The sequence below is a fragment of the Pleurodeles waltl genome, chromosome 11, assembly GCF_031143425.1.
Source record: "Pleurodeles waltl isolate 20211129_DDA chromosome 11, aPleWal1.hap1.20221129, whole genome shotgun sequence".
In the NCBI taxonomy this organism is placed as follows: Eukaryota; Metazoa; Chordata; class Amphibia; order Caudata; family Salamandridae; genus Pleurodeles; species Pleurodeles waltl.
This window is the reverse complement of record NC_090450.1, coordinates 737,623,077-737,644,954: the sequence shown is the minus strand read 5'-3', so window position 1 is coordinate 737,644,954 and position 21,878 is coordinate 737,623,077. Positions and strand designations below refer to the sequence as shown.

The 21,878-nt window shown below is 44.1% G+C and overlaps 1 protein-coding gene across 2 annotated transcripts in view; it reads left to right on the top strand.

Moving 5' to 3' along the window:
• Positions 1-21,878, top strand: part of AIFM3 (AIF family member 3) — a 240,676-nt gene that overhangs the window by 180,623 nt on the left and 38,175 nt on the right. For both annotated transcript variants that reach the window (XM_069214439.1, XM_069214438.1), the window contains 6 exons: positions 359-430; positions 2,347-2,410; positions 12,169-12,245; positions 14,417-14,534; positions 17,892-17,990; positions 20,617-20,692. In XM_069214439.1, the coding sequence (XP_069070540.1) occupies positions 359-430; positions 2,347-2,410; positions 12,169-12,245; positions 14,417-14,534; positions 17,892-17,990; positions 20,617-20,692 (506 nt within the window). The remainder of the gene's footprint in view (positions 1-358; positions 431-2,346; positions 2,411-12,168; positions 12,246-14,416; positions 14,535-17,891; positions 17,991-20,616; positions 20,693-21,878) is intronic.

The window sequence follows — 21,878 nt, the reverse complement described above, 5'->3', positions numbered from 1 at the left end:
TTGTTACTTAATAATGTAGTTATTCTCGCAACAATTCACTTATTCACATAGTTTGTGGGTCAGGATTTTTGCATCGTTCGCATACTTATTTACTTTCAAAATCTCTAATGGCATCATGTTTTCATTGAGTTAATAATACGTTTATTCTCTTACATCATTCACTCACTAATACAATTTCTGGTCCCGGACGTTTGCCTCGTTCTCTCATTTGTCTACTGTGGTACTCACTCATATAATGTCTGCTTAACACCCCTTGCTTGGCTCCCGATCAGGATAATGCAGCACGCGCAGGGCCGGGCTCATGTCCAGATATCGCGGACTGCAGATCTCACTTCCTGTTTGTTCTCTTTTGGAACAGCTCTTTGAAAGCAAGAGGGTGAAGTTCTACCTGCAGACGGAGGTGTCCGAGTTGCGGGAACAGGAGGGCAAGGTAAGGCTTTGTCTTTCGCTGTGCGCTTATCAGTAAATACCGCCTGGGAATTCCCACACAGCGACATACAAATGCTGCAGCATTCAGTATGTCACCCTGAGCGTGGAATTCACGTGGTATTCCGAGTTGAAGTGCTTGGAATGAAGAACTGTGGAAATCTCTGATACCAAGCTTTTTTTAGTTGACCAACTCTCCAGGCTCTCTGTGACCATCAGACCGCCATTATTTACACCCACTGACTCAAACTGGACATCCACATCAGGGTCAGGTGGACCTATGTTTTACTTCTGGTGGTTTACTTCAGGAGCTTCCTATTAGTGCCCAGCCCCTAATGTGTTGAACTTCAACCCTGGGTGTAGTAGAGTGGATTTTAGGATATATCTTGAAGGCACCATCAGGAAACCTCAAGGTATTAACTCTGAAGCTGTCAGCTTTACAGTTCACCATGGTGACAGAGTACAACTGGTTCAATGGGACTTCTTTTTATACTTTGCCCTAACAGGACACAGGCTTGTCACCCAGCAGTGCATCTCTACCAAGGGTAACAAAAAAGGATTCATTTTTGGGGATGTAAACATGACCTTAAGAGTTTGGCTTTCTACAGTTAAGAACAATTGTGGACAAGATAAAAAAAACTTACTATATCTGAAGAAAGTAGAATGTGATAATATTCAGTGCTGGTACTGACTATTGCAGTTCCCTATGAACTGTTTTTTAGGACCGCTTGCTTAAACATCATGACGTGGCACTGTATTCCTCAGTGCAACTGGTCTGAACAGATTGATCGTTGTGTCTGGGGCATGGACCGCCCCTTCCTGACTATCTCTGAAGCTGAGCGGCCCCTCAAAGTGGCTTACTTGAACATTTAAGGCCTACACCAATCATGTCCTGATTCTCTCAGGGAGCACTCTCACCTTGGGTTCCATGGCAGAATTTATGTTCTACGGAAGAGATGCTTCTTTCAGTTCCCGCCTCAAAATCATCTTCTGAGGGTTATTCTTCCAAACCTCAAGAGTTCCTATTGCAAATCCATCAAAGAGAAAAGTACATTTAAATTAGGCTGGCCAGTTTACAAAGTCAATCTTCTGGAGAAGCTACCTTCCACGCCAAGCTACTCACCATCTCAGGTGGGCAAACAGGACTCGGCAGCAGGAACTTCAAAGTTTAGAAGTATTCAGGCTCAAAATCAGTCCTCCTTTAGACCTGCTGATACTCCTGAGGTATTTCTGCTGATTGATTTGTGAAACAAACTTCCACTAATGTCTTTCTGTAGGCATTAAAAAAAGCCCACTTCATATTGCGCCGGAACTAACAATGACCCTGGTTTCCCTTCCCTTCATGCGTCCCGAGCAATCAGTCTGAGTAGTTACATTTCAAATGTGTAATTCTGTGCTGTAGCGTAACGCTCTAATACTCCAGTTAGTAGAGAGCTGCAATATAAAAACATTAAATAACTAAATATAAAATAGTGGCTACACTACCAGAAGCTGGCACACTAGCAGGCAGTGTGAACAGAAAATGGTTATTGAATACGCAGTACAGACATTTGGTGAACAATTACAATGCAGACACAGTGGCATAGAAGTAGACACTTCAGACAGAATGTATGCATGAGCAGCGGCACAACACATGCAGGTACATTAGCAGGCACTCGAACCGCAGTCTAGGAACTGATCAGGCAATGAAGATGGAAGGTAACACAAGCAAGCACTGCAGTCAGAATTTGTTATTTTAAAAGGCAAGCAAATGGTCAGTTTAGTTTGTCAGGCACTCCAGAAAAACAAGCACAGTCCAGGCCTTAGTAAAAGATGCTATTCACTGAGTGAAGATCCAGGTAGCAAAATTACTAGTGAGTGAATTTGGTTACAGTGGTTTGTTTATTGCGGTTTGTAATGTTTTCTTTTTTTTTCTTCCAGTTGAAAGAGGTTGTGCTTAAAAGTGGAAAAGTACTTCGGGCAGATGTATGTGTCATCGGCATAGGTGAGTGAGACAAAGGCTGGCATTTTGCAATTAAAGAACCTGCATAGTGTGAACATTCATAGTTTACCACAAATTAAGGAAACCGTCTTAAACCTATGTTATGTTTTTTTTAATGATCTCTATTGAAGTTTCACAGTATACAACTGACGATGGTAGTAATCATCAAGGTTAATTTGCAACTCTAGTGCTTAAATTGCAATAAGACCATGTAAACAGTCCCCAACTACCCTCCACCCCCTCTCTTGCACAAAGCGTCATAGACATTTTAGCGAATCATAGTTGCATAAAGGTAAATCAGTCATTGGCATCAAAGTACATAGAGGACCCAGTACCCACCCCTACTCTCACACAGTCGGTTCCTCAGGTGCTACATCTGTAAGGGTTTCTTTTAAATCAGACATGGCCGCCCACGTCCTTAAGTCATCTTCCAGTTTTTCATCTTTACGGACGTTTCGTCCAGATTTCCCCAGCAGTTTCCCACTCGGAGAGATGCCTGAGACAATCTACATACCGTGGGAGCTCCACCCCATTTTATAGCTATCTGCCATTTTGCTAATAACAAGCCAAGCAGGACACAATTCCTGCTAAGATGCTTATTGGAGGGGGATGGGGAGGGAATCAGTCCCAATAACACCTGTCGCCCTCCAGTTGTATGTGCCTACCAGTAGCCCTGTTCAGGTTGTCTAACACCGTCTGCCAGCCACACAAGACCACACCAAATGTATAAAGTCTGCCGCTAGCCTTCCGCAGCGGGGGCAAGTATCTGAGCAGTGTATACAGCATGCAATGCTTGTGGGGAGAGATATGTTTGGTGGACATAGTAATATTGGATCAATTTAAATCTGGCATTGGAGCTGACGCTCATGTATCCGTACCCAGTCTTTCTCCAAGAATGGGTCATCTAGTACTCCATCCCATTTGGGAAGGGGTGTTCCCGGGAGGTCTCTGCGTAGCGATCTATAAATATGAGAAAGCAATGCCCCCCTGCTATATCCAAAAGTGTTACCAGGGTGTTGGAGTATGCTGGGGCATCTGGGAATGCTGGCCAGAGCTCACACGCTGTAGCAGAGATCTTAGCATATTAAAATACTGTCCCACTCCCAGAGCAAAGGTTTCCATGGCCCGTCCCTTGTGACAAATCGCCCCCCAGGATACAGGCTGCCTAAAGTGTTGCAGCCTCCGTCTTTCAACCTCTGCACCGACATGGACTCTGCTATCTTCAGGAACGGCTGTTGTGTTCACAGTGGCAGGTTCAGGGCATAAGGTGCACAATGAAGCACCCTTCTGACCGCCGCTTCCCACACCTCAGACACTTGTTGTATGAGATAAGGCGTATCCCGAGACCCACTTATTAGCAACACGGGCAATGCACTCTCAGAATGAGAGCGCAGCAGAAGGATCTTATCCCATGTGTCCTCAGGGTCGAGCCAGTGAATTGCGTATTGCAAATGTTCTGCCATGTAATAGATTTCCACGTTGGGAACCTTCAAACGTCCAAGGCTCCACGTTCTTTTCAAAGTGGATAACCCTGCATGTTTCCGTTTATTGGCCTAGAGCAGATCTACTATGAGGCCATCAGTAGATTTAAAATAGTGCCTAGAGATTGAGTATAGAGTGCCTTGGAGCACGTAGAGATATCTAGGAAGCATTATCATTTTTACCATAGCGTTCTCCCCATGGTTCTCCCATGGATCCCTACAAAACCTTATAGATGTACACAGTCATCTACCACTTTCCCAATATTAAGCTCCAAGAAGGATTTTTCGGTATGCACCAGTCAAATCCGTAGACAGCGGACAACATCCAACTCCCAAGGAAGCCCTGCATTCAGGAGCGTCTCAATCAATATTCCAGCAAAGGACCTTGGAACAATTTAGATTTTGTCGGGTTCACACAGAGCCCAGTAATTTCCCAGAACTCCTGCTTCACATTCATATATATCTGGGCATCGCCAGCTTGAAGGGAGACCACATGAGAGGTCCCCACCACTGTATTCCCCCAGGGGCCCATCATTCTGCACAATCTCTCAGCAATCTGCTCCATCGCGAACAGGAGCAGTGACAGAGGGCATCACTGCCTGATCCCTCAATGCAGGCTGAATACGTCTTAATCTTCTCCTCCCAAGCTCACTCTAGCACAAAGGGCAGCGTAAAGCAGCTGAACCCATTGTATGTATTTAGGACCCATCCCTGCTTTCCTCCACACGTGCCAGAGGTAGCTCCAGTCTATGGAGTCGAATGCTTGTTCGATATTTAACAATCTTAAGTCATAGGCATCATTAAGCAGATGTGGGGCATGACATACATTTAAGAGCTATCTTAGGTTATGCAGAGTAATTCTCTTTGGGATGAATCACAAGTGATCTTGTGTGGATGAGGGACGGGAGACAGGGGAAGAGGCATGCCACTAGTATACCACTGAGGAGTTTAACATTGACATTTAAGAGGGAAATAGGTCTGTATGCGGAGGCTACTCTTGGGTCCATGCCTGTCTTTTGTACCATCACTATTAGGGCTTCTCACATTGTGTATGTGAGGCTACTCTTCTGGAAAGCCTCTTTGAGGCGTTTATCAGCTACTGTATCTTCGTACCTACGGTATAACTCTTTGGAAAGACCATTTCTTCCTGTTGTTTTTGCCATTTGTAACCCTCAAACCGTTGAGAGAATTTCCTTGCTTTTGATAGACCTATCTAACAAGTTGCGGTCATCTAAGTTGAGGTGTGGTAGTGGGATTTCTTCCAAGTAGTCCTCAGAGCAACCTGCTTGACATGCCTCCTGACTAGCACAGGTTTTACCTAAATGAGATTGAAATACCCCATGAATGGCCCACTGCGTACACACCAGGTATCCTGTGTGATCGCGTATCGTCAGGATCGGAGTTCAGGGCTAGCATCGCTCCAGTTGTATTGCCTTCTGCGTGTAGCCATTGGTGATACGCAGTGTATATATGCTTCTTGAGTCTATACCAATCATTCAGTAAAACTTTGTGGGTCTCACACCAGTCCACCAACCTGTCGGGTTGTAAATGAAGCACTATCTCAATGACTCCTACGTCTTTCTTGCATGTTTGGATATCCCTTTCCAGTTGTTGTTTGACCCCATAGGTTGTCTTGAGGCATACCCTTCGGAGAACTTCATCGCCTCCCAGTCCATGGCCCTACTCCCTGAAGTACCTCAGTTCTCTGGAAAGTAGTGTGTTAATGTGTTGCTGACCGTTGCCTCAAATAAAGGGTCCGTCAGCGCCGCTGCTCTCAAGCACCAAAGCAGTATCACTGGGAATCTGCGCTCCCTTCCTAAACTCAGAAGAACAGAAGAACAGGGGAGTAGTCTGATAGATGGCGCACCAGGTACAAGATCTCCAAGACTATTTGTGGCATATCACTGGAGGCCAGACAATATTCCAACCAACTATGGTTCCCCACTGTGTGCGTATGACAGGAGAACACCTTTTCTGTCCCTTCATATGTCGAAAAGGCACAATTCTTGCATCATGTCATGCAATGCTCTGGACAGATGGGGTATAGTATGAAGTCTGAGTGGGTCTTGGTGCACGTACCATTTAGGACACAGTTACAGTCTCCTGCCATAATAATGTCAGCACCGAGATAGGGCGAGGCAGCCACTGTGACCCTCAAATAAAAGTCGGGCTGTCATTATTTGGTGAGCAAACTTTCACCAGACAGACTTCCTGGCCATCTAGGGCTCCATGTAGTATTACGTACCTGCACTATGGGTCTAGAACAAGACCACTGTGGTTAAATGGTACACCCGGGCCACCAATATCAGCATATCAGCACACCTCAGGCATAACCAGAATATGAGGTGACATACAGTTATCTCCTCCATCGTTTCTGGAGGTGAGGAATGCAATCCCCCCCATACATATGTTTCTTGTAAAAATGCAATAAACACATTATAACATTTCAGATACGCATATACTTTCCTACACTTCTCAAATTGGCCATTCCAAGACAGAAGTTTAGATATGCAGCCAGCCATCTGTAGGTATTAGTAGCTCCTCTCACCATTCTAGCCAGGAGGCCTTTGTCACCAGCACGCCTCCAAGAAGGCAAGCTGGGATTAGCAGCTTGAACCAATGTGTACAAGAACAGCATGTAGTTCCTCAATCATTTGAACCTTTAGAAGGGTATGTTATGCAGGTTTGTAGAGCACACTATCCACCGCAAAGGTATCCTGGTGCTGTGAAGGTGTGAGTCTAGCCACACCTAGGGCATAGTGAGACTCATCGAAAAGCCAGGTCTTCAGCTTCTTGTGGAATTCATTAAGTGAGGAGGAGGCCCTTATCTGTAGCAGAAGGTCATTCATGCTTTTGGTGTGATGTATGAGAAGGTTTGACTGCTGGATCTGGTTTTCAGTATGCATGAAATTTGTGCAAGTAGTGGTCCAGACAAGCGGGGTGTCTGGAAGGTTAGTGAAAGCAGATGCAAGTGTTGAGGTATGCTGAGCCAGTGATATGTAGTGCTTTGAAGGTGTGGGTGAGGACTTTGAATTGTGCTTGTTTGTGAATAGGAAGCCACTGGAACTCTTTCAGGTGTGGTGTGATGTGAGTGAAGTGTCGGAGGTTGAGAGTGATTCTGGCCACTGAGTTCTGAATGTTCTGCAGCCTTTCAGTGAGTTTTTTTGATGTTACTAGCATAGACAGCATTCCTGTAGTCCAGCTTGCTTGTGACCACGGTGTGTGTGTCATTTTTTCAGGGGCTGATTGGGAGCCATTAAAAACATTTCCTCAGCATCTTCAGGATATGGAAGCATAAGGTGGTGATGGCATTGACTTGGGAGGTCATGTTGAGTTTTCTGTCAATGATGATCCCAAGAAACATGATGGGGTAGGTGTTGGTTCTAGCTCCAGGTGGAATCCCACGGTGATGTGTTCTCCCTAAAGATCACAATTTTGGTTGTGTCGGTATTTAAATTTAGACAGTTGGACTTCATCCAGTGGGTGAATTCAGTCATTCAGCGATTGAGTTTTATTCAGGTACTGGGTGTCTTGTCCATGAGGGAGAGAATGATGTGTGAGTCATTGACATAGGTGAGGACGTTTAGGTTGTGAAAGCAGGTGATGCTGGCTAGAGGGATCATGTATGTGTGGAAGAGGGTTAGACTCATGGAGGATCTTTGCAGAACTCTAGAGATGAGGTCATGGGCGTCCGAGGTTTAAGATGCCAGACTGACTGTCTAGGTCCTTCCAGCCAGGAAAGAGCAGGTCCATCAGATCACATGTCCTTAGATTCCAATGTCATGTAGGCATTGGATGAGGATGGGATGGGAGACTAGGTCAAATGCTGTGAAAAGGTCCAGGAGGATGATGGCCGTATTGCCTCCATTGTCCAAGGTCATGTAGATGACAACCATGGCCACAATGCGAGCAGTTTCCATGTTGTGGTTGGGTCTTAAACTAGAATGAATGGTGTTGAGGACTTGGTGATCATTGAGGTATTCGGTGAGGTGTCTGTTGATGATTTTCTCTAAGACCATGGCCAGGAATGATAGCAGGGAGATAAGTCTGTTGTTGGCGAGTGTTGAAGGGTCCATAGAGGTGTTGCATGTTTCCAGGCATCTGGGAAGGGTGCAGAAGAGGTGGAGTCATTCAGAATGTGTGTGAGCAAGGTGGTTGGCAGGGTCTGTCAGGTCCAGTTGCAGGCTGAAGTTGCTGTAAACAACAGTGATTTTGTTGCTGAAGAATTAAAAGAGATTGTTGCAGAGGTCCTGCGAGGGGGTGATCAAGTTCGAGGTGGCACATGGTGAGGTAAAATCTTCCACAATGGAAAAGACTTCTTTGCTTCTCTTGGTGCTAGCATCGATGCAGCCTGCAAGAGAGGCACGTTTGGTAGTCTAAATCATTTGGTGTTAGCGTCTTAGGGCAGATTTGAATGTGCTCCTGTGTGCATTGTCCTTGCTTATTCTCTGTATATGCTCCAGTTGTTTGCAGTGGGTGATTCATCAGTTTGAATTCTTCCGTGTACCAACTGGCCTGGGATCTGTATCTTGTATTGCTATCTTCTATGGGGGAGAGGAGGTCGGTGCAGGAGGTGATCCCTTTTTTTAAATTCTTGATGGCTTTGGGGAAGCTGTTGCTCTGTTTGGGCCGAGAGGTGTTGAGAGTGTTGTTCCATTCCTTGTCAGTGATACTGTTCAAGTTTAAGTGAGCTGGTCTTACGGTGATTCATGTGCTTTGAACCATGATAAGGATGTTGAACTTGACAAGGGTGTGATCTGTTCAGGGGACTGGTGTTCTTGTTGCCCCAGATGTTGTACAAGATGGTGAAAATAAGGTCCAGGTGGTGTCTGGCAATAGGGGGAGGTCCCTTTACTCACTGGATGAGGCCCAGGCTTCCAAGGTCTTCAATGAGTGCTGTTGAGTTGGAGTTGGCGTGGCTTTCCAGGTGGAACTTCAGGTCTCCAAGTAGGATGTAATTGCTAGCATCAACGGTGGTTAGTGCAAGAAACTCTGTGATGGTGTCAGTGAATCTTGTGGGAGGTCCTTGTGGTCTGTAAATGGGAGTGCCGCTTAGGGTGATGTTGACTGTGATGTGGAGCGGTAGGTGTTCCATGTTGGAGAATGACCTATCCATGGATTTGGTGCTGCTGAAGGTGTTCTCGTAGATGATGGTGATTCCATCCCTGGGCTTGTGAAGTCTGTTTTGCATGACAATCTTGTAACCAGGGGTTGCCTGTAGCAATGTCAGGTGCTGATGCAGACATCAGCCAGGTTTCTATGAGAAAAAGTAGGTTCAGGGCATTGTTGTACAGCCGGTCCCAAATATCAGTGGTGTATTTGGTGAGTGAGTGGCTGCTGAGGAGCATTCCGTGACTGTAGAGTGTTGTGTGAGTGGTTGCAGGAGTGTGTTAGTATGAGAGAGTGGAGTGTTGGATGCTGTTGGTGAGGTGAGTGTTGGGTGTGGGTAAGTGCATGAAAATTTGCAGGAAGCACAGAAGCATGCCCCTTCGATGTTGTGTGGTGTGAGAAAGGCAGCAGAATGTGGAGCGGTGCAGAGGGTCACAGTGTGGTAGCGGAGGGAGGGGGAGCCCCAGGGTTTCTGGCACTGGGTGAGGTCCAGGTGCAGATTGATGTGCCTTTGATGCGTCAGCGATGTGTCCGCTGCGCATGTCTGGTGTACGTCCATTCTCCGGCAGTCATAAAGTAGGTCCTGGTACAGGAGAGGAGAGTAGTGATGCCGCTGCAGATGGATAATGGGAAATCCAGTGATGTCACTTCCTGTGGATGGGAAATCCAGTTATGGCATTTTCTGTGCAGAGTAATGATGATGGAAATGAATCCTTCTTGCTTGGCTTCTTCTTTCAAAGACAGTTTTGGTGAGAAACTAGTGATGTCACTTCCTGTGCAGGTGGATGATGGGAAATCCAGAGATGTCACTTTCTTTGCAGATGGATGATGGGAAATCAAGTGATGTAATTTCCTGTGCAGATGGATGATAGGAAATCCAGTGACGCCACTTTCCCTGACTCAAGAGACATTTGTGAAGCATGAGCCATGAAGAAGTTATCCTTTGTTGTGATGTTTCAAAGATCCCACTGGGGTGCCATGAAGCATCAAAAAGGTTATGCAAGGCTAGGGAGTCAGTAGATGAAAGCAGTCAGTGGCATGCATACACATTGAGAGTAGTGAAAAACTCACTGATGGTGTGTGGGTGGGTCTGGGCAATTGGTAGCCCAGACATGCCATAGGAACAGCCCTGCTCAGCCTCAGAAAGCGTATGGTGTGCCAGTATGGCTAACTGCACACAAGATGGTGTTGTTGGTAGTGGGTGAGTACTCAATACACAATCAAAGTTAGAGCAAATCAAGGAGTTAGTGTGATCTGAGAAAAAAGTGTTCAAGAATTGCTGCATTGCCACTGGTAGTAAACAGGCCACAACAATGCCTTTTCATCACACTTGGAGCTGTACAAATAAGAACATGTAGTGCAGGATACAACGTGTAATATGTTTAACAAATGAAATACAAGATCAGGGCACCAAAGTTTTTTTTAAGCCCACTGTTGTTGCTGCAGAATGCCAGGATTGCTAAATGCCAAACAGCTTACAGCCAGATTTAAAGTTTGGTGAACAGGGTACTCTGTCACAAATGAGACGGTGTACCATGTCCATCAAACCCTCAGTCTGCCCGTCTTACTTAGAGTCAGCTGGACCATAACATTTTCATTGGCTGTGCCCCCGTTGGCTCCATCAAGGGAATCTGACCATCTGCTTTATTTTTTGTCCATTGCAGGGAAAACCTGGTGGCGACAAACAGAATAATAAAAATGATGATCCCACACCCAGGGAAAAAAATCTTTGGGTGTTGGTGGTCATTAGTTATTTCTTTTTCAAACCGTTTAGTGAATGGCCTTAAAAACTGACAGCCGCCCATCAAACGTTTGGTATCTTAAGAGGAACTGCTGTGATGGCAGTTCTGCTAAAAGTACAACGATCACCGCTGGGCTTGCTGTGATTTGCAAATGTGTTAGTCCTAGATCCACTATGCCAGAGGGAGTAATGTCCTCCGCTACCCTGATGGACAAAGTACATTCCACCAAACAATAAATCAGGTTTTATGTCTCCATTCCACCTCCTGCCTCTTTCTTGCACCACCCTAAATTTCTCTTTATTGCCCTTTTGCCTTATAAGATTTTCTTTGGGGGGCAGAGAGGAGACAGGGGCTACAAGCCCACAACTGTGTCGCTGAGGTAATTTTCCATGGGTGTCCCATGGTCCGTCTTACTATATGGCTCTGCAAGCTGGGCCAAGTGCAGTCCTTTCTGGACTTGCCTCTCAGGGTTGAGAGTGCGAGCAGTCAAAGGCTTCACAGGTAGGTAGTGTGCAGGACTAGAGCTCAGAACTCAGCCGTCAATCAGTAAGCACAATAAAGTAGACCATTTGTGGAATGGGGATGGAAGATGCTTTATGACAGGTGTATACAAGATGTTTTAGAGGGTATGGATGGAAGGCTTTGTTCAATGTAAATCAAAGGTATTTTATAACACATGAACATAAGGTGTTTTAGAGGATGTGAACAGAAATAGTTTTTGGGATTTTGAATGGAAGGTCTATCCTAGAATGAGAATAGCAGATGCTTTACGACAGATGAATACAAGGTGTTTTGAGGATATGGATAGAAGGTGAGTTTTGGAATGTGAATAGATGGCCTTTTGGAGAGTGCAAAATATAAGGTACTGGCACGTGAATGCATTGTGTTTTAGCGGATGTGGACAGAAGGTGTTTTTTGGAATGTGGAACAGGAACACAGCAACTAGAGCCGCTGTAGGTGTTTCAGGAGCCCAGACCTGAAGCCAGCTAAGAAAGAGAAATATCTCCTTTCTCAGTACAAATGTAAACAATTTACTTACATTTTTGAGGACATTGCATCATAATGAACCTCATTTCCACATGAAAAATATATTGGACTACCATCTGATCCACCCCTCCCCTCCAAAATCACAGGCTACCACTTGAAGCTTTTTGCATGTTTTCTGCACACACTCATTCAGCAACACCAGGATTTAGGAAACCCCTATAATTTTAATGAACTGATGCCACGGCCAACACCTTCAGCCAGAAGGTTGTTACAGCACTACTGCTGTTCCAGAAGGCAAAGCAAATGTATGTGTTAACTACAAAGTGGAAAGAGAGTGGTACCATTGTGAAGGTAAACGTTGATCAAACCGGAAGTATCAAAATGTATTAAATCAATTTGTTGGTAACTAAACATAAGAATTCCATTCTTCTTTCTTTGTCAGGTGCAAGTCCAACGACGGCTTTTTTGAAGCAGAGCGGCATTACCATCGATACCAGGGGCTTCATTCCAGTGAACAAGGTATGAGCTTAGACCATATGGCTACTTCGTTGACATGAGCCCTTTCGAGTCCCACGGTGTTAGCCCTGGACCTTGAGCATGAATGTACGTCTGCCTCATGAGCTGGTGTCAATGCTTTGACTTGCTATATAGGACAAATGGACCCTGGTGTCTAGTCATGCTTCTGGCGCCAGGTGTGCAAAGGCTATACTGGTGAACACTAAATGTAGCCAGTTAACCTTATCCAAGTCTGTGGGGCTGGTGCTGATGGGGGTATCTTGAGTGTGGCTGTAGTTGTGGTATTATTTGTATCAGGATTACAAATAACTAGCAGAGCAGCCAGTGCGGCCTTGCTTGTATAAGGTTGCCAGATCATTAGTAAGGGAAACTGATTAAGTCTTTATCTGTAGTAGGATCTAAAGCTAGTGAGTGAACTATTGTTGCCCTTGATTGTAGGATAATTCATATTGCTAACAGGGCACTGTTACACTTTGCGTCTGTAGGAGGATTGTGTATCACTAACAGTGGATACTGCTGTTATTGTCGCGAGTACGGAGGTTCCATATCACTGGCAGGGGCACGCTTGTAGCTTTGTCAGCAGGTAGATCCCTTTTCCCTAAAAAAGGGCACTAATTCAGCTCTCTGCAACAGGAGGATTCCCTATAACTAACAAGGGCATCGATGTAGCCCTCTTCCACAGAAGGATGTAACTAAATATTTGGCAGGGGTCTTTATCGCAGCCTACGTTTCTAGGAAGATTAGGGCACCACAACAACCTCTGCCTATGGGCTGGTTCATATCAGTAGCATCAGGTCCTGCTGAAGTCCTTCCCACTAGTGGCAAACACCCCTGCAATCTACATCTGAAGTAGGATTCTGTATCTTTAGTGGGACCACCATAGAAATGTACTCCTATGAAGCCTTCTGTTTAAGAAAGGGGGCATAATTCCATCCCAGAGAACTGCAAGGGAATTTTAAATTACTGAGAAGAGGTCACAGCCTGACCCCACTCATGCAGAAGGATACAAAATTATTTGAAGGTGACAATCACCCAATTCTACAAAAACGGGAACACTGCATCACAAGGAGACAATTTATTTAGCCCTCGCCTACATTAGGATTTGATATAAGTAGAGGATAACATAGAATAGCCCATCTCTGAAGAAGCAAACATCACCCCTTATTGCCGAAAATGTCTAACACCCATGGAACTAAGAGAACACTACCTAACCGAGAGAGGACAGTGTCCACCCCATTAAGTGTGTCAGGAATGATTCCACATCAAACATGAGATCTGGTCTTACTGTGTGAAGACAAAAAAAGCAAAATTCCAAATAGTACAAGAGAAGCCCGATGCAGGTCCAAATCTTGTCATAGAGAGCATGTTGTTTATTGGCTTGGTATATTTAAAAAAGCACAGGCTTGGAATTTCTAGACGATTATCGTCTTCAGTTGAATATGAGTATTTAGATTACTGACTTCTTGTGACATAGGCCCTCATTCTGACCCTGGCGGTCTTTGACCGCCAGGGCGGAGGACCGCGGGAGCACCGCCGACAAGCCGGCGGTGCTTCAATGGGGATTCCGACCGCGGCGGTAAAGCCGCGGTCGGACCGGCACCACTGGCGCCAGTGTACCGCGGCCCCATTGAATCCTCCGCGGCGGCGCAGCTTGCTGCACCGCCGCGGGGATTCTGACCCCCCCTACCGCCATCCAGATCCCGGCGGTCGGACCGCCGAGATCCGGATGGCGGTAGGGGGGGTCGCGGGGCCCCTGGGGGCCCCTGCAGTGCCCATGCCACTGGCATGGGCATTGCAGGGGCCCCCGTAAGAGGGCCCCTACATGTATTTCACTGTCTGCTGTGCAGACAGTGAAATACGCGACGGGTGCAACTGCACCCGTCGCACAGCTTCCACTCCGCCGGCTCGATTCCGAGCCGGCTTCATCGTGGAAGCCTCTTTCCCGCTGGGCTGGCTGGCGGTCTGAAGGAGACCGCCCGCCAGCCCAGCGGGAAAGTCAGAATTACCGCCGCGGTCTTTCGACCGCGGAACGGTAACCTGACGGCGGGACTTTGGCGGGCGGCCTCCGCCGCCCGCCAAGGTCAGAATGAGGGCCATAATTTGGTTAAATGTAGAGTTGATGCCTTCCGTTGATGCTTGTGGTCGGCAGTGGTTCTGACTCACTATTTTTCCAGATGATGCAGACAAACAGCCCTGGGGTGTTTGCAGCTGGCGATGTGGTCACTTTCCCTCTTGCTTTTCGGAATAACAAGAAAGTGAACGTGCCTCACTGGCAAATGGCACACATGCAAGGTGGGTGCATCTTACAATCTCTTTTTAGAACATGTTTTCTAAGCAAGTGTACAAGAGGGCCATAAAACATGAGCATGAAAGAAATTCAGTGGGGTGGCAAGCCTGAAGTGTAAACTTACATATGGTATTTGTATAGTTTTTGTAAATCTGACTTTACTTTAGGGACAAATGGTGCTAGGTTGATAATGTGTTGTTAGAAAAGGGGTTAGCCATTATTTCCCGAGCAGATACAATCTGCCAGGAGTTTTTAGTAAATATAACTTACATTCTTGGACTTACAACCACATCTAGAATATGGGCATCTCAAATCAGTTTCACAAAATCAAAATTCAGTATGTCAATAGTACACACTGTGAATGCATTGTGGAATTTGATTAAGAGGTTGAACACGATCTGCATGTGAAAAAACAATTAATTATATAAAAGTATACGAACAATTGTTACGATCAAGTCACACAGACAAAATAAAAAACTTCTAGAGCTGTTCTTGGTGCAGATGATACAGTGGCAGTGGTGCACCTAGAAAAGAAAAGGGGTTCTCAACAGGGATATATTACAAAACAGAATCCATTGTTAGGCAGAACAACAGTGATGCTTACTATTGGTTACATTAATAATTTACTCAAAACTTAATTTGTGCAGATTAAGCTCTAGGTGTCACAAATAACACATACCAATAGTTAGGCAAGGGGATACCAGATTCTCAAAAGAAATTACTATGACCTTTATTGCACTCATAATATTTTGCATTTCTAATTCATTGAGTGTCTTTGTGCGGTTCGTTTTAATAAAACTGGGGTGAAAACATGAAAATGTAATGTTCAAAGTCCACCCAGAGGTAGTTCCATTGTTCTGAGATTTTGCCAAAATAAAAGACCGTTCTCTTAATTATCAGTCTATGAATTCAATTAGAATCAATACAACTGTTCTGTGTAATAAAGGAAATAGGAACTCCTGAAATTATACTGGGCGATGCATCTCTTCTGTTTGAGTTGTGCCTCTTAAGGACAAACCACAAGGACTTGAAATCTTTCAAGGTATCTATAAAAACATATATATTTGTTATCAAACTACTCCTCCTAAATCCTCTTATAAACAACTACACTTATAATCTGTGACCAGATTGTTATATGGTTTTGCTTAAGCAAACATGTAATGCCTGCTATAGGGTCAGATTACCATTATACATCCAAGACATCCCACTGCTCACATGTAACACATAACAAAGTGACATGGCCCCTCATTGTGCACACATCTGAAGGGTCCTGCTGATCTCATATATCACATGACATAATTGTTTATGGCTAATCAAGAATTGATGACATTTTATACTTAGCGCAGAAACATTTGCTGTCAAAATCGTTTTATGTTTACATTTAAAGAAAACTCAACTCATTTTAGTGTGAGTAAGGGCAATTTATTGCCATGAGGGACTCCATAAGTGCTCAATGGACAACACCTGCCTAGCCAATAATCAGTAAACTACAGGTTATAAAATGGCTGTGTGAGGCATCAAGCTGGAAAAGCGATAATTCACCAATCAGTAGGAGTAATGTCAGCAGATCAACATGGTCAAACCATTGGATTCTCTTGTCTGAAATTGTTAACAAAAAAATAATGTCACGCCTGTGTGACAGGAACTTTCATGTGACTAATCTTGCAGTGACTTGATACTGCATTACTACGCACATCTCTCTTACCGATCAGTAGTCAATAATGTAAGTTGCGTTACTGCATGTTGATGGAATTGGCGTCTGTCGCCCGCCATGTTATACCATAGCTACACCATTTTATGGTAACCTGGTTCATGTAACAGTCAGAGACAGAGGTGCACAGCACTGAGATGGTCATTAGTTGCTTGATAAGAAAAGTAATGTAGTCAGTCTGATGAGGGTTCCTTCTCTGGGTTCATCATTCAGCAGCCTTTGACATCATTGATCATGAAGTCTTAATCTCAAGACTCAGGGGCATCGGTGTTCATGGTTCAGCACTGTCCTGGTTTGAAGATATTCTATCCTCAACATGCCAGCAAGTGCCCGTTCCTCCTTTTTCGTCTTCATTATGCCTTCTGGTGTGCAGCCTTCCCAGGGCTACATTCTGCCACCTTTTCTTTTCAACTTATTTGTCTCTCCTTTGTTAAACCTTATGTAGTCTGACTTCTCTTATTTCATGTAGTCTGACAACACGCAGATTGTATTTACAATCTCTGAAGTTGTGATACTTATGTCATCAACTTTCACAATGGCACATGCCATTAACAACAAACTGGATGTGCCAAAATTGCATGAAACGGAATGGTGACAGAACACAAATACTACATCCATTAGTTCAGACACTGTTCTGGCAGGTACTTTTCTTGTCACAGTCTTTTGAAGATTAACCTACGCCCGCTGACTGTGAAAAAACTCAGGGATGCAAATAGATTCATGACTGATTTTGGTTTCATGGGTTAAGCCTTTTGTTAGTTCTTGTTTTTTCAACTTCGTCTGCTAAGAAGAATATTGTATTTCTTATCCTTTGCCCATAAAAAATTGATAATTAATGTTTTTATAGATTCTCAGATTGATTACTTCTGTACAGTTTTTCTAGACCTACCCAACGCTTCTTTACAAAGGTCACAGCTGGTAGAAAATGCAGCCACCAGATTATTACTGGGGTGTCCGGACGTGACCATACCAACCCTGTCTTGGTTTCCTTGCACTTGTTAATGCTCTAATTATCTAGCGAAGAGGCTGTTGCACCAGATTGGGACGGTTTGAGTCTTCCGAAGAGTTAGTCCCGGGCGAATAAACAAACCTGCACGAGACAAGATTCTAGGTTAAAAACTCATGGAATTATTTTAAAAAACATGGTCATTACAGAAAGCAAAAAATAATGAGCCAGTCAATTAGAGAATTAACATAATAACATAATCACAGTATAATTCTGCAAGAGGACTGATAAAAGGTCTGCCTCTGGAGAAAAACCATGGAAAGACTAAGAGTGAATTAATAAACAGACATAGAGTCTGCCCATTAAGAAAACCCAAAAAAGGTTTGCCTAAGCTCCAAAATACGTTTTTATAACGTTTCAGGATACAGAAGCCACGCACATTTCCTGGTTTGATATGACATAACATAGTTGGAATAGCAAAGTTGGAACCTCGCAAACCACTCACTATTTTGGTAAACATGATATTTTAGAGACATCTATTTCCTAATGCATTATAATAATTAGGTTATGGATGACTTGTTTAGGAAACAAAGTGACCGTGATTCTCATTGTTCTCTCTTACTGTATACATATTCACCTATTCTATGCTTCACAAGTCTTGTGTCAATGGATAAGAGTGCGTTTGTTCTCCTTCTTCTTTTGCAGGTCGAATCGCTGCACTGAACATGCTGGCACAGGGCATAGAAATCAACACAGTTCCTTATCTCTGGACAGCTATGTTTGGAAAGAGCATTCGTTATGCAGGTAGTCACAGAGTCTCATACGGGGTTTCCCTATTGCTCTTGACAGTCAGTATACAATGGTTTGGCTTTGTCAAATTTTATCAAACGTATCATTCCAGCATCATTTGACCTTTGAATCAAGACAATACATGTAACCTTGGTTTAATATATATCTCCCAAATTGTAATCCCACATATATGGATAAACTGTGAGAGGTTGAAAGAGTGTGCCTTTTTCCTTCTGGTAAAGGACTTTGTGGAGCATGCGGGCTTTGCAGAGTTTACCCATATGCAGAGCGCAATACCTTTGCCTTCGTGACACTTGATATACCCACCTATTCCTTTGAGGCCCCAATTATGGTTGGCCAAGAAAAGGGTGACATATTTTTTGTACCTGATATATTCCAACACTGCTGAGATCGGATTATATTGGGTGCGATAAATAGCAACCAATTACGATTACAGTGTTCAAAATGGGGCATGATATGCAGATTTTGGTTCTTACTGCAGAACATTTCTATCAGTTTTTACCTTCTGAAAATGATGTTGGGGTAATGGAGCACATCGCACAGCTTGTAAGTGAGAAATGTACAGTAACAAGGTTTGCTGATCATATCACAATTAATCGAGCCGACCGTTATCGGGGCAACCACTGAACATCAGAATCACTGTATTGTCAAAGTGTTAGTATCCTTGGAAGTTGGTCAATGGACAGCATGGGGCATTGAAGTCATTAGTTTAGCTTCAGAAAAGGTGCAGCATTGAGAAGAACGATAAATCAGTTGCTAACAAGAAGGTTGATAAGGTGGTTACATCTTACAAAAGGATTGCAGAGCTTTATGTAAGTTTACATAAAGCAAGGACAACAATCTTGTTGCAAATGTGTTCAAGAATCTTTGAACAGATCAATTTACCATACTATGTGGGTTTATATTACCTGAACGTAACTACAAACAAAGAGAGCACTGTAGAAAGGTGGGCGTATGGACATGGCCATCAGAATTATGCGATTTTGTGGTCACTGTGTTTTCAGCATAATTATGCGTTTACCCCAGTTGCTATATAATCCACCATCTGCTGCATAATTTGCTAATTTTAAAACCGTGTCTGACTCAAATGGATCAAAAAGAGAAGCAGTGAATGTGGCGGGCCCTTTGCAAAGGTAACTGGTTATTTTTAAGTTGGTTGATTGTTGTATTAATATACTAAACTGGTACTAATAAGGCACTAATTTTGTACAGACAGTAAGAAGGTGTCTTAAGATGTCAAAATAGTTAAATAATAGTGGTACACAATGTGCCACATTTTGTTGCATAATTTGTTGTGCGGCATCACTTAATGAACCCTGATCTATATGTTGTGCCTACATTTCTGCTTAATTTCAGTGGCTGTGAGTAGTGGATGAACATAAGTGAGGGCCATGATCCAGATTTGTCCTTGTTCCTTCTGTGTTGCTTTAGAAGGATGTTCTTCAGTTCATTTCTGAAGTGCAGGGGTGATACATTCTGTGTGATCAGGGTTGGAAGGGATATTTTAGATCTTAGGGTGTTAACTTGGTGTCTTGTAGTCTCCATCCTTCATATTTTCAGCAGTAGCCTGATGAAGTTGCTGCTTCGAACATTTCACAGACCACCAGCAATCCTGATCCTGCTTGCCAGATATATCAGAGCTGCAGAGCTGGAGCATACTGCTTTGTAGTGGCGCAGCAGCCTTTGAAGGTGAAGTTGTCTGGCACAGGAAGCCAATGGACTGGTATATGAAGTTCTGTCAAACTTTATGAGACCCCCAAACAGCAGGCAGCATTTTGAAAGGCAATCTTCGAGTGGTCAGTTATGATTTAAAGATGCCGTTGACATGCGTGAACTGACCATTTAGGCCTTCTAGCAATGCCCAATGGCCTGCAAACTAGGAGGCTACTTTTAGGCGTGGATGAAACAGCTGTGAAAGCACTGAGCCAATATGTTTGAAAAATTGTGCTTTGATTTACACAGTTTAGTCCCATTCTTTCCAACATTTTCTTGCCTCAGCCCTCAAACCTAATGAAGAGGGAAAGGTTTGCTCACAATGCTCTCTGCCTCCTGCAACATGGGGCTGATTTAAACTTTTTTTTTGTTTCACTTCTTGCCTGGCTGGGAAGCAGTGTGTTGCCTCCAGTGGAGTGTGACAAGATGATTGTTTGTACATCTGTTTAAAGACCGGATTTATATATACCGCCCACATCCTACTGTCAGGTTTAAGGGGCTGTGCCTTGCTTATGTGTTGCTCTGGTAACCCCATTCTGGTGTCTGTGTAGTAAGACTCTTGGTTGTGTGTCAACCAGAGCCACCTGCTTTGGAGACCAACTTTGTGTCCGCCTTTGTGTCTAGGTTTGGAAGGAGAGGAGGTAGATAGTTTTCCCAACCACACGATACATCTCTAACTTGACCGCCCCCTTTGTGTGAGGAGATTTCTACCCTTTTAAATTTCATGAGACCCTTGCCAACCTTTTTCTTGAATCTCAGTTTTCAGGTCCATTTGTGGTGACCTTTCTGTCTGTCTACGAGGTGATCGAGTTTGGAGTGGAAATTGTTAAATGTCTGAACACTACAACTGATATCAGTGAATTTTTTACTGGCTCCTAATATGCTGATACAATCTTTATTTTTTCAGGGCATGGTGAAGGCTTTGATGATGTCATCATTCAAGGGGACATTGATGAGCTGAAGTTTGTGGCATTTTATACAAGGTATTTCAAACATGGATTTGGACGGTGGCAGGAGTTCCTAAACAAGGAGGGATGGTAAACAAGGAGGGGACAGAGACATAAAACAGGTTAGGCGTAAATAGGCAGGTGCCCAAGCACCACTCCAGCACAATAGCCAGAAAGTCAAAACAAGTGGGGACCAGATGTGGTGACAGCCACATTCCCAGGGAGAAACCATGATGTGAAAGCAAGGGAATGAGTGGAACAAGAGCTCTATAGAAGAGTCATAAGGTAAAAAAGGGCGAAAGAGGTAAAATGAGCAGTACTACGTGAAAGGCAATATTAAGGAGAAAGATGGAAATGAGGTGCAGAGAGGGGAATGATTCTGAAGGAGAGAGGATGAGCAGGACTCCTCAGTCAGATAACCAAGGTGAAGAAAGGAATGGGGTGGAGTAGGTTTTATGAGCAGCACTTCCAAACTTGGGTTATGCTGTGAAAATAAGAATATAAGAGGGTGATGGAATCAAGGGAAATAGTAAGTTAGCAGCACTGCTAAATAGAAAGAATGAAGAATGAACTAAGAGTGCGGGGGACGTAGCAATCACTGCCCAGGACCAAACATGTACATCACAAGAGGCACTGGATTATTTTTCACCATAGAAATACAGACTTGGCTTTTCCGATGCGCGGTGGGCAAAAGCTGTTGTTGCCTGTTTCCGATACCTTCCACTAACTATTGTGAAGACACACATTGCATTCCATGCTGTTGTCAAATTTCTAGCTAATTTCTCCATAGATGAAATATCGTGGTTCTGGGAATGACGCTGGGTTCCTATTGTAACCGGAGCTCAGGGTCGTAACTCATCTAAGACCAGAGGCTCCACTACTGCAAGGGACTCCAGTTTTGCAACACCCTCATCCAGATTGCTTTCCTGGGTTTGTTTGTGTAATGGGAATTCTCACCTCTGATAGTTTCTGACCACAGATGCCAGTTTGCCAAATAGTCTGCCCAGGTTTGCACACAGTCTTGAAAACTCATGATGCCAGCTGAATTGGGAATCAGTCTCAGCTTCTCCTGTGGTCCTCAAACTGTAAAAAATGTAATGCCAACTGATAGTAAGAAAAATCATATCTTACCATTTTTGCACTGCCATAATCAAAAGAGACACTAATGTATACAAAAAGTGATGGATGGAATGCTTGAATTAATCTCAGTCACTGGTAATCA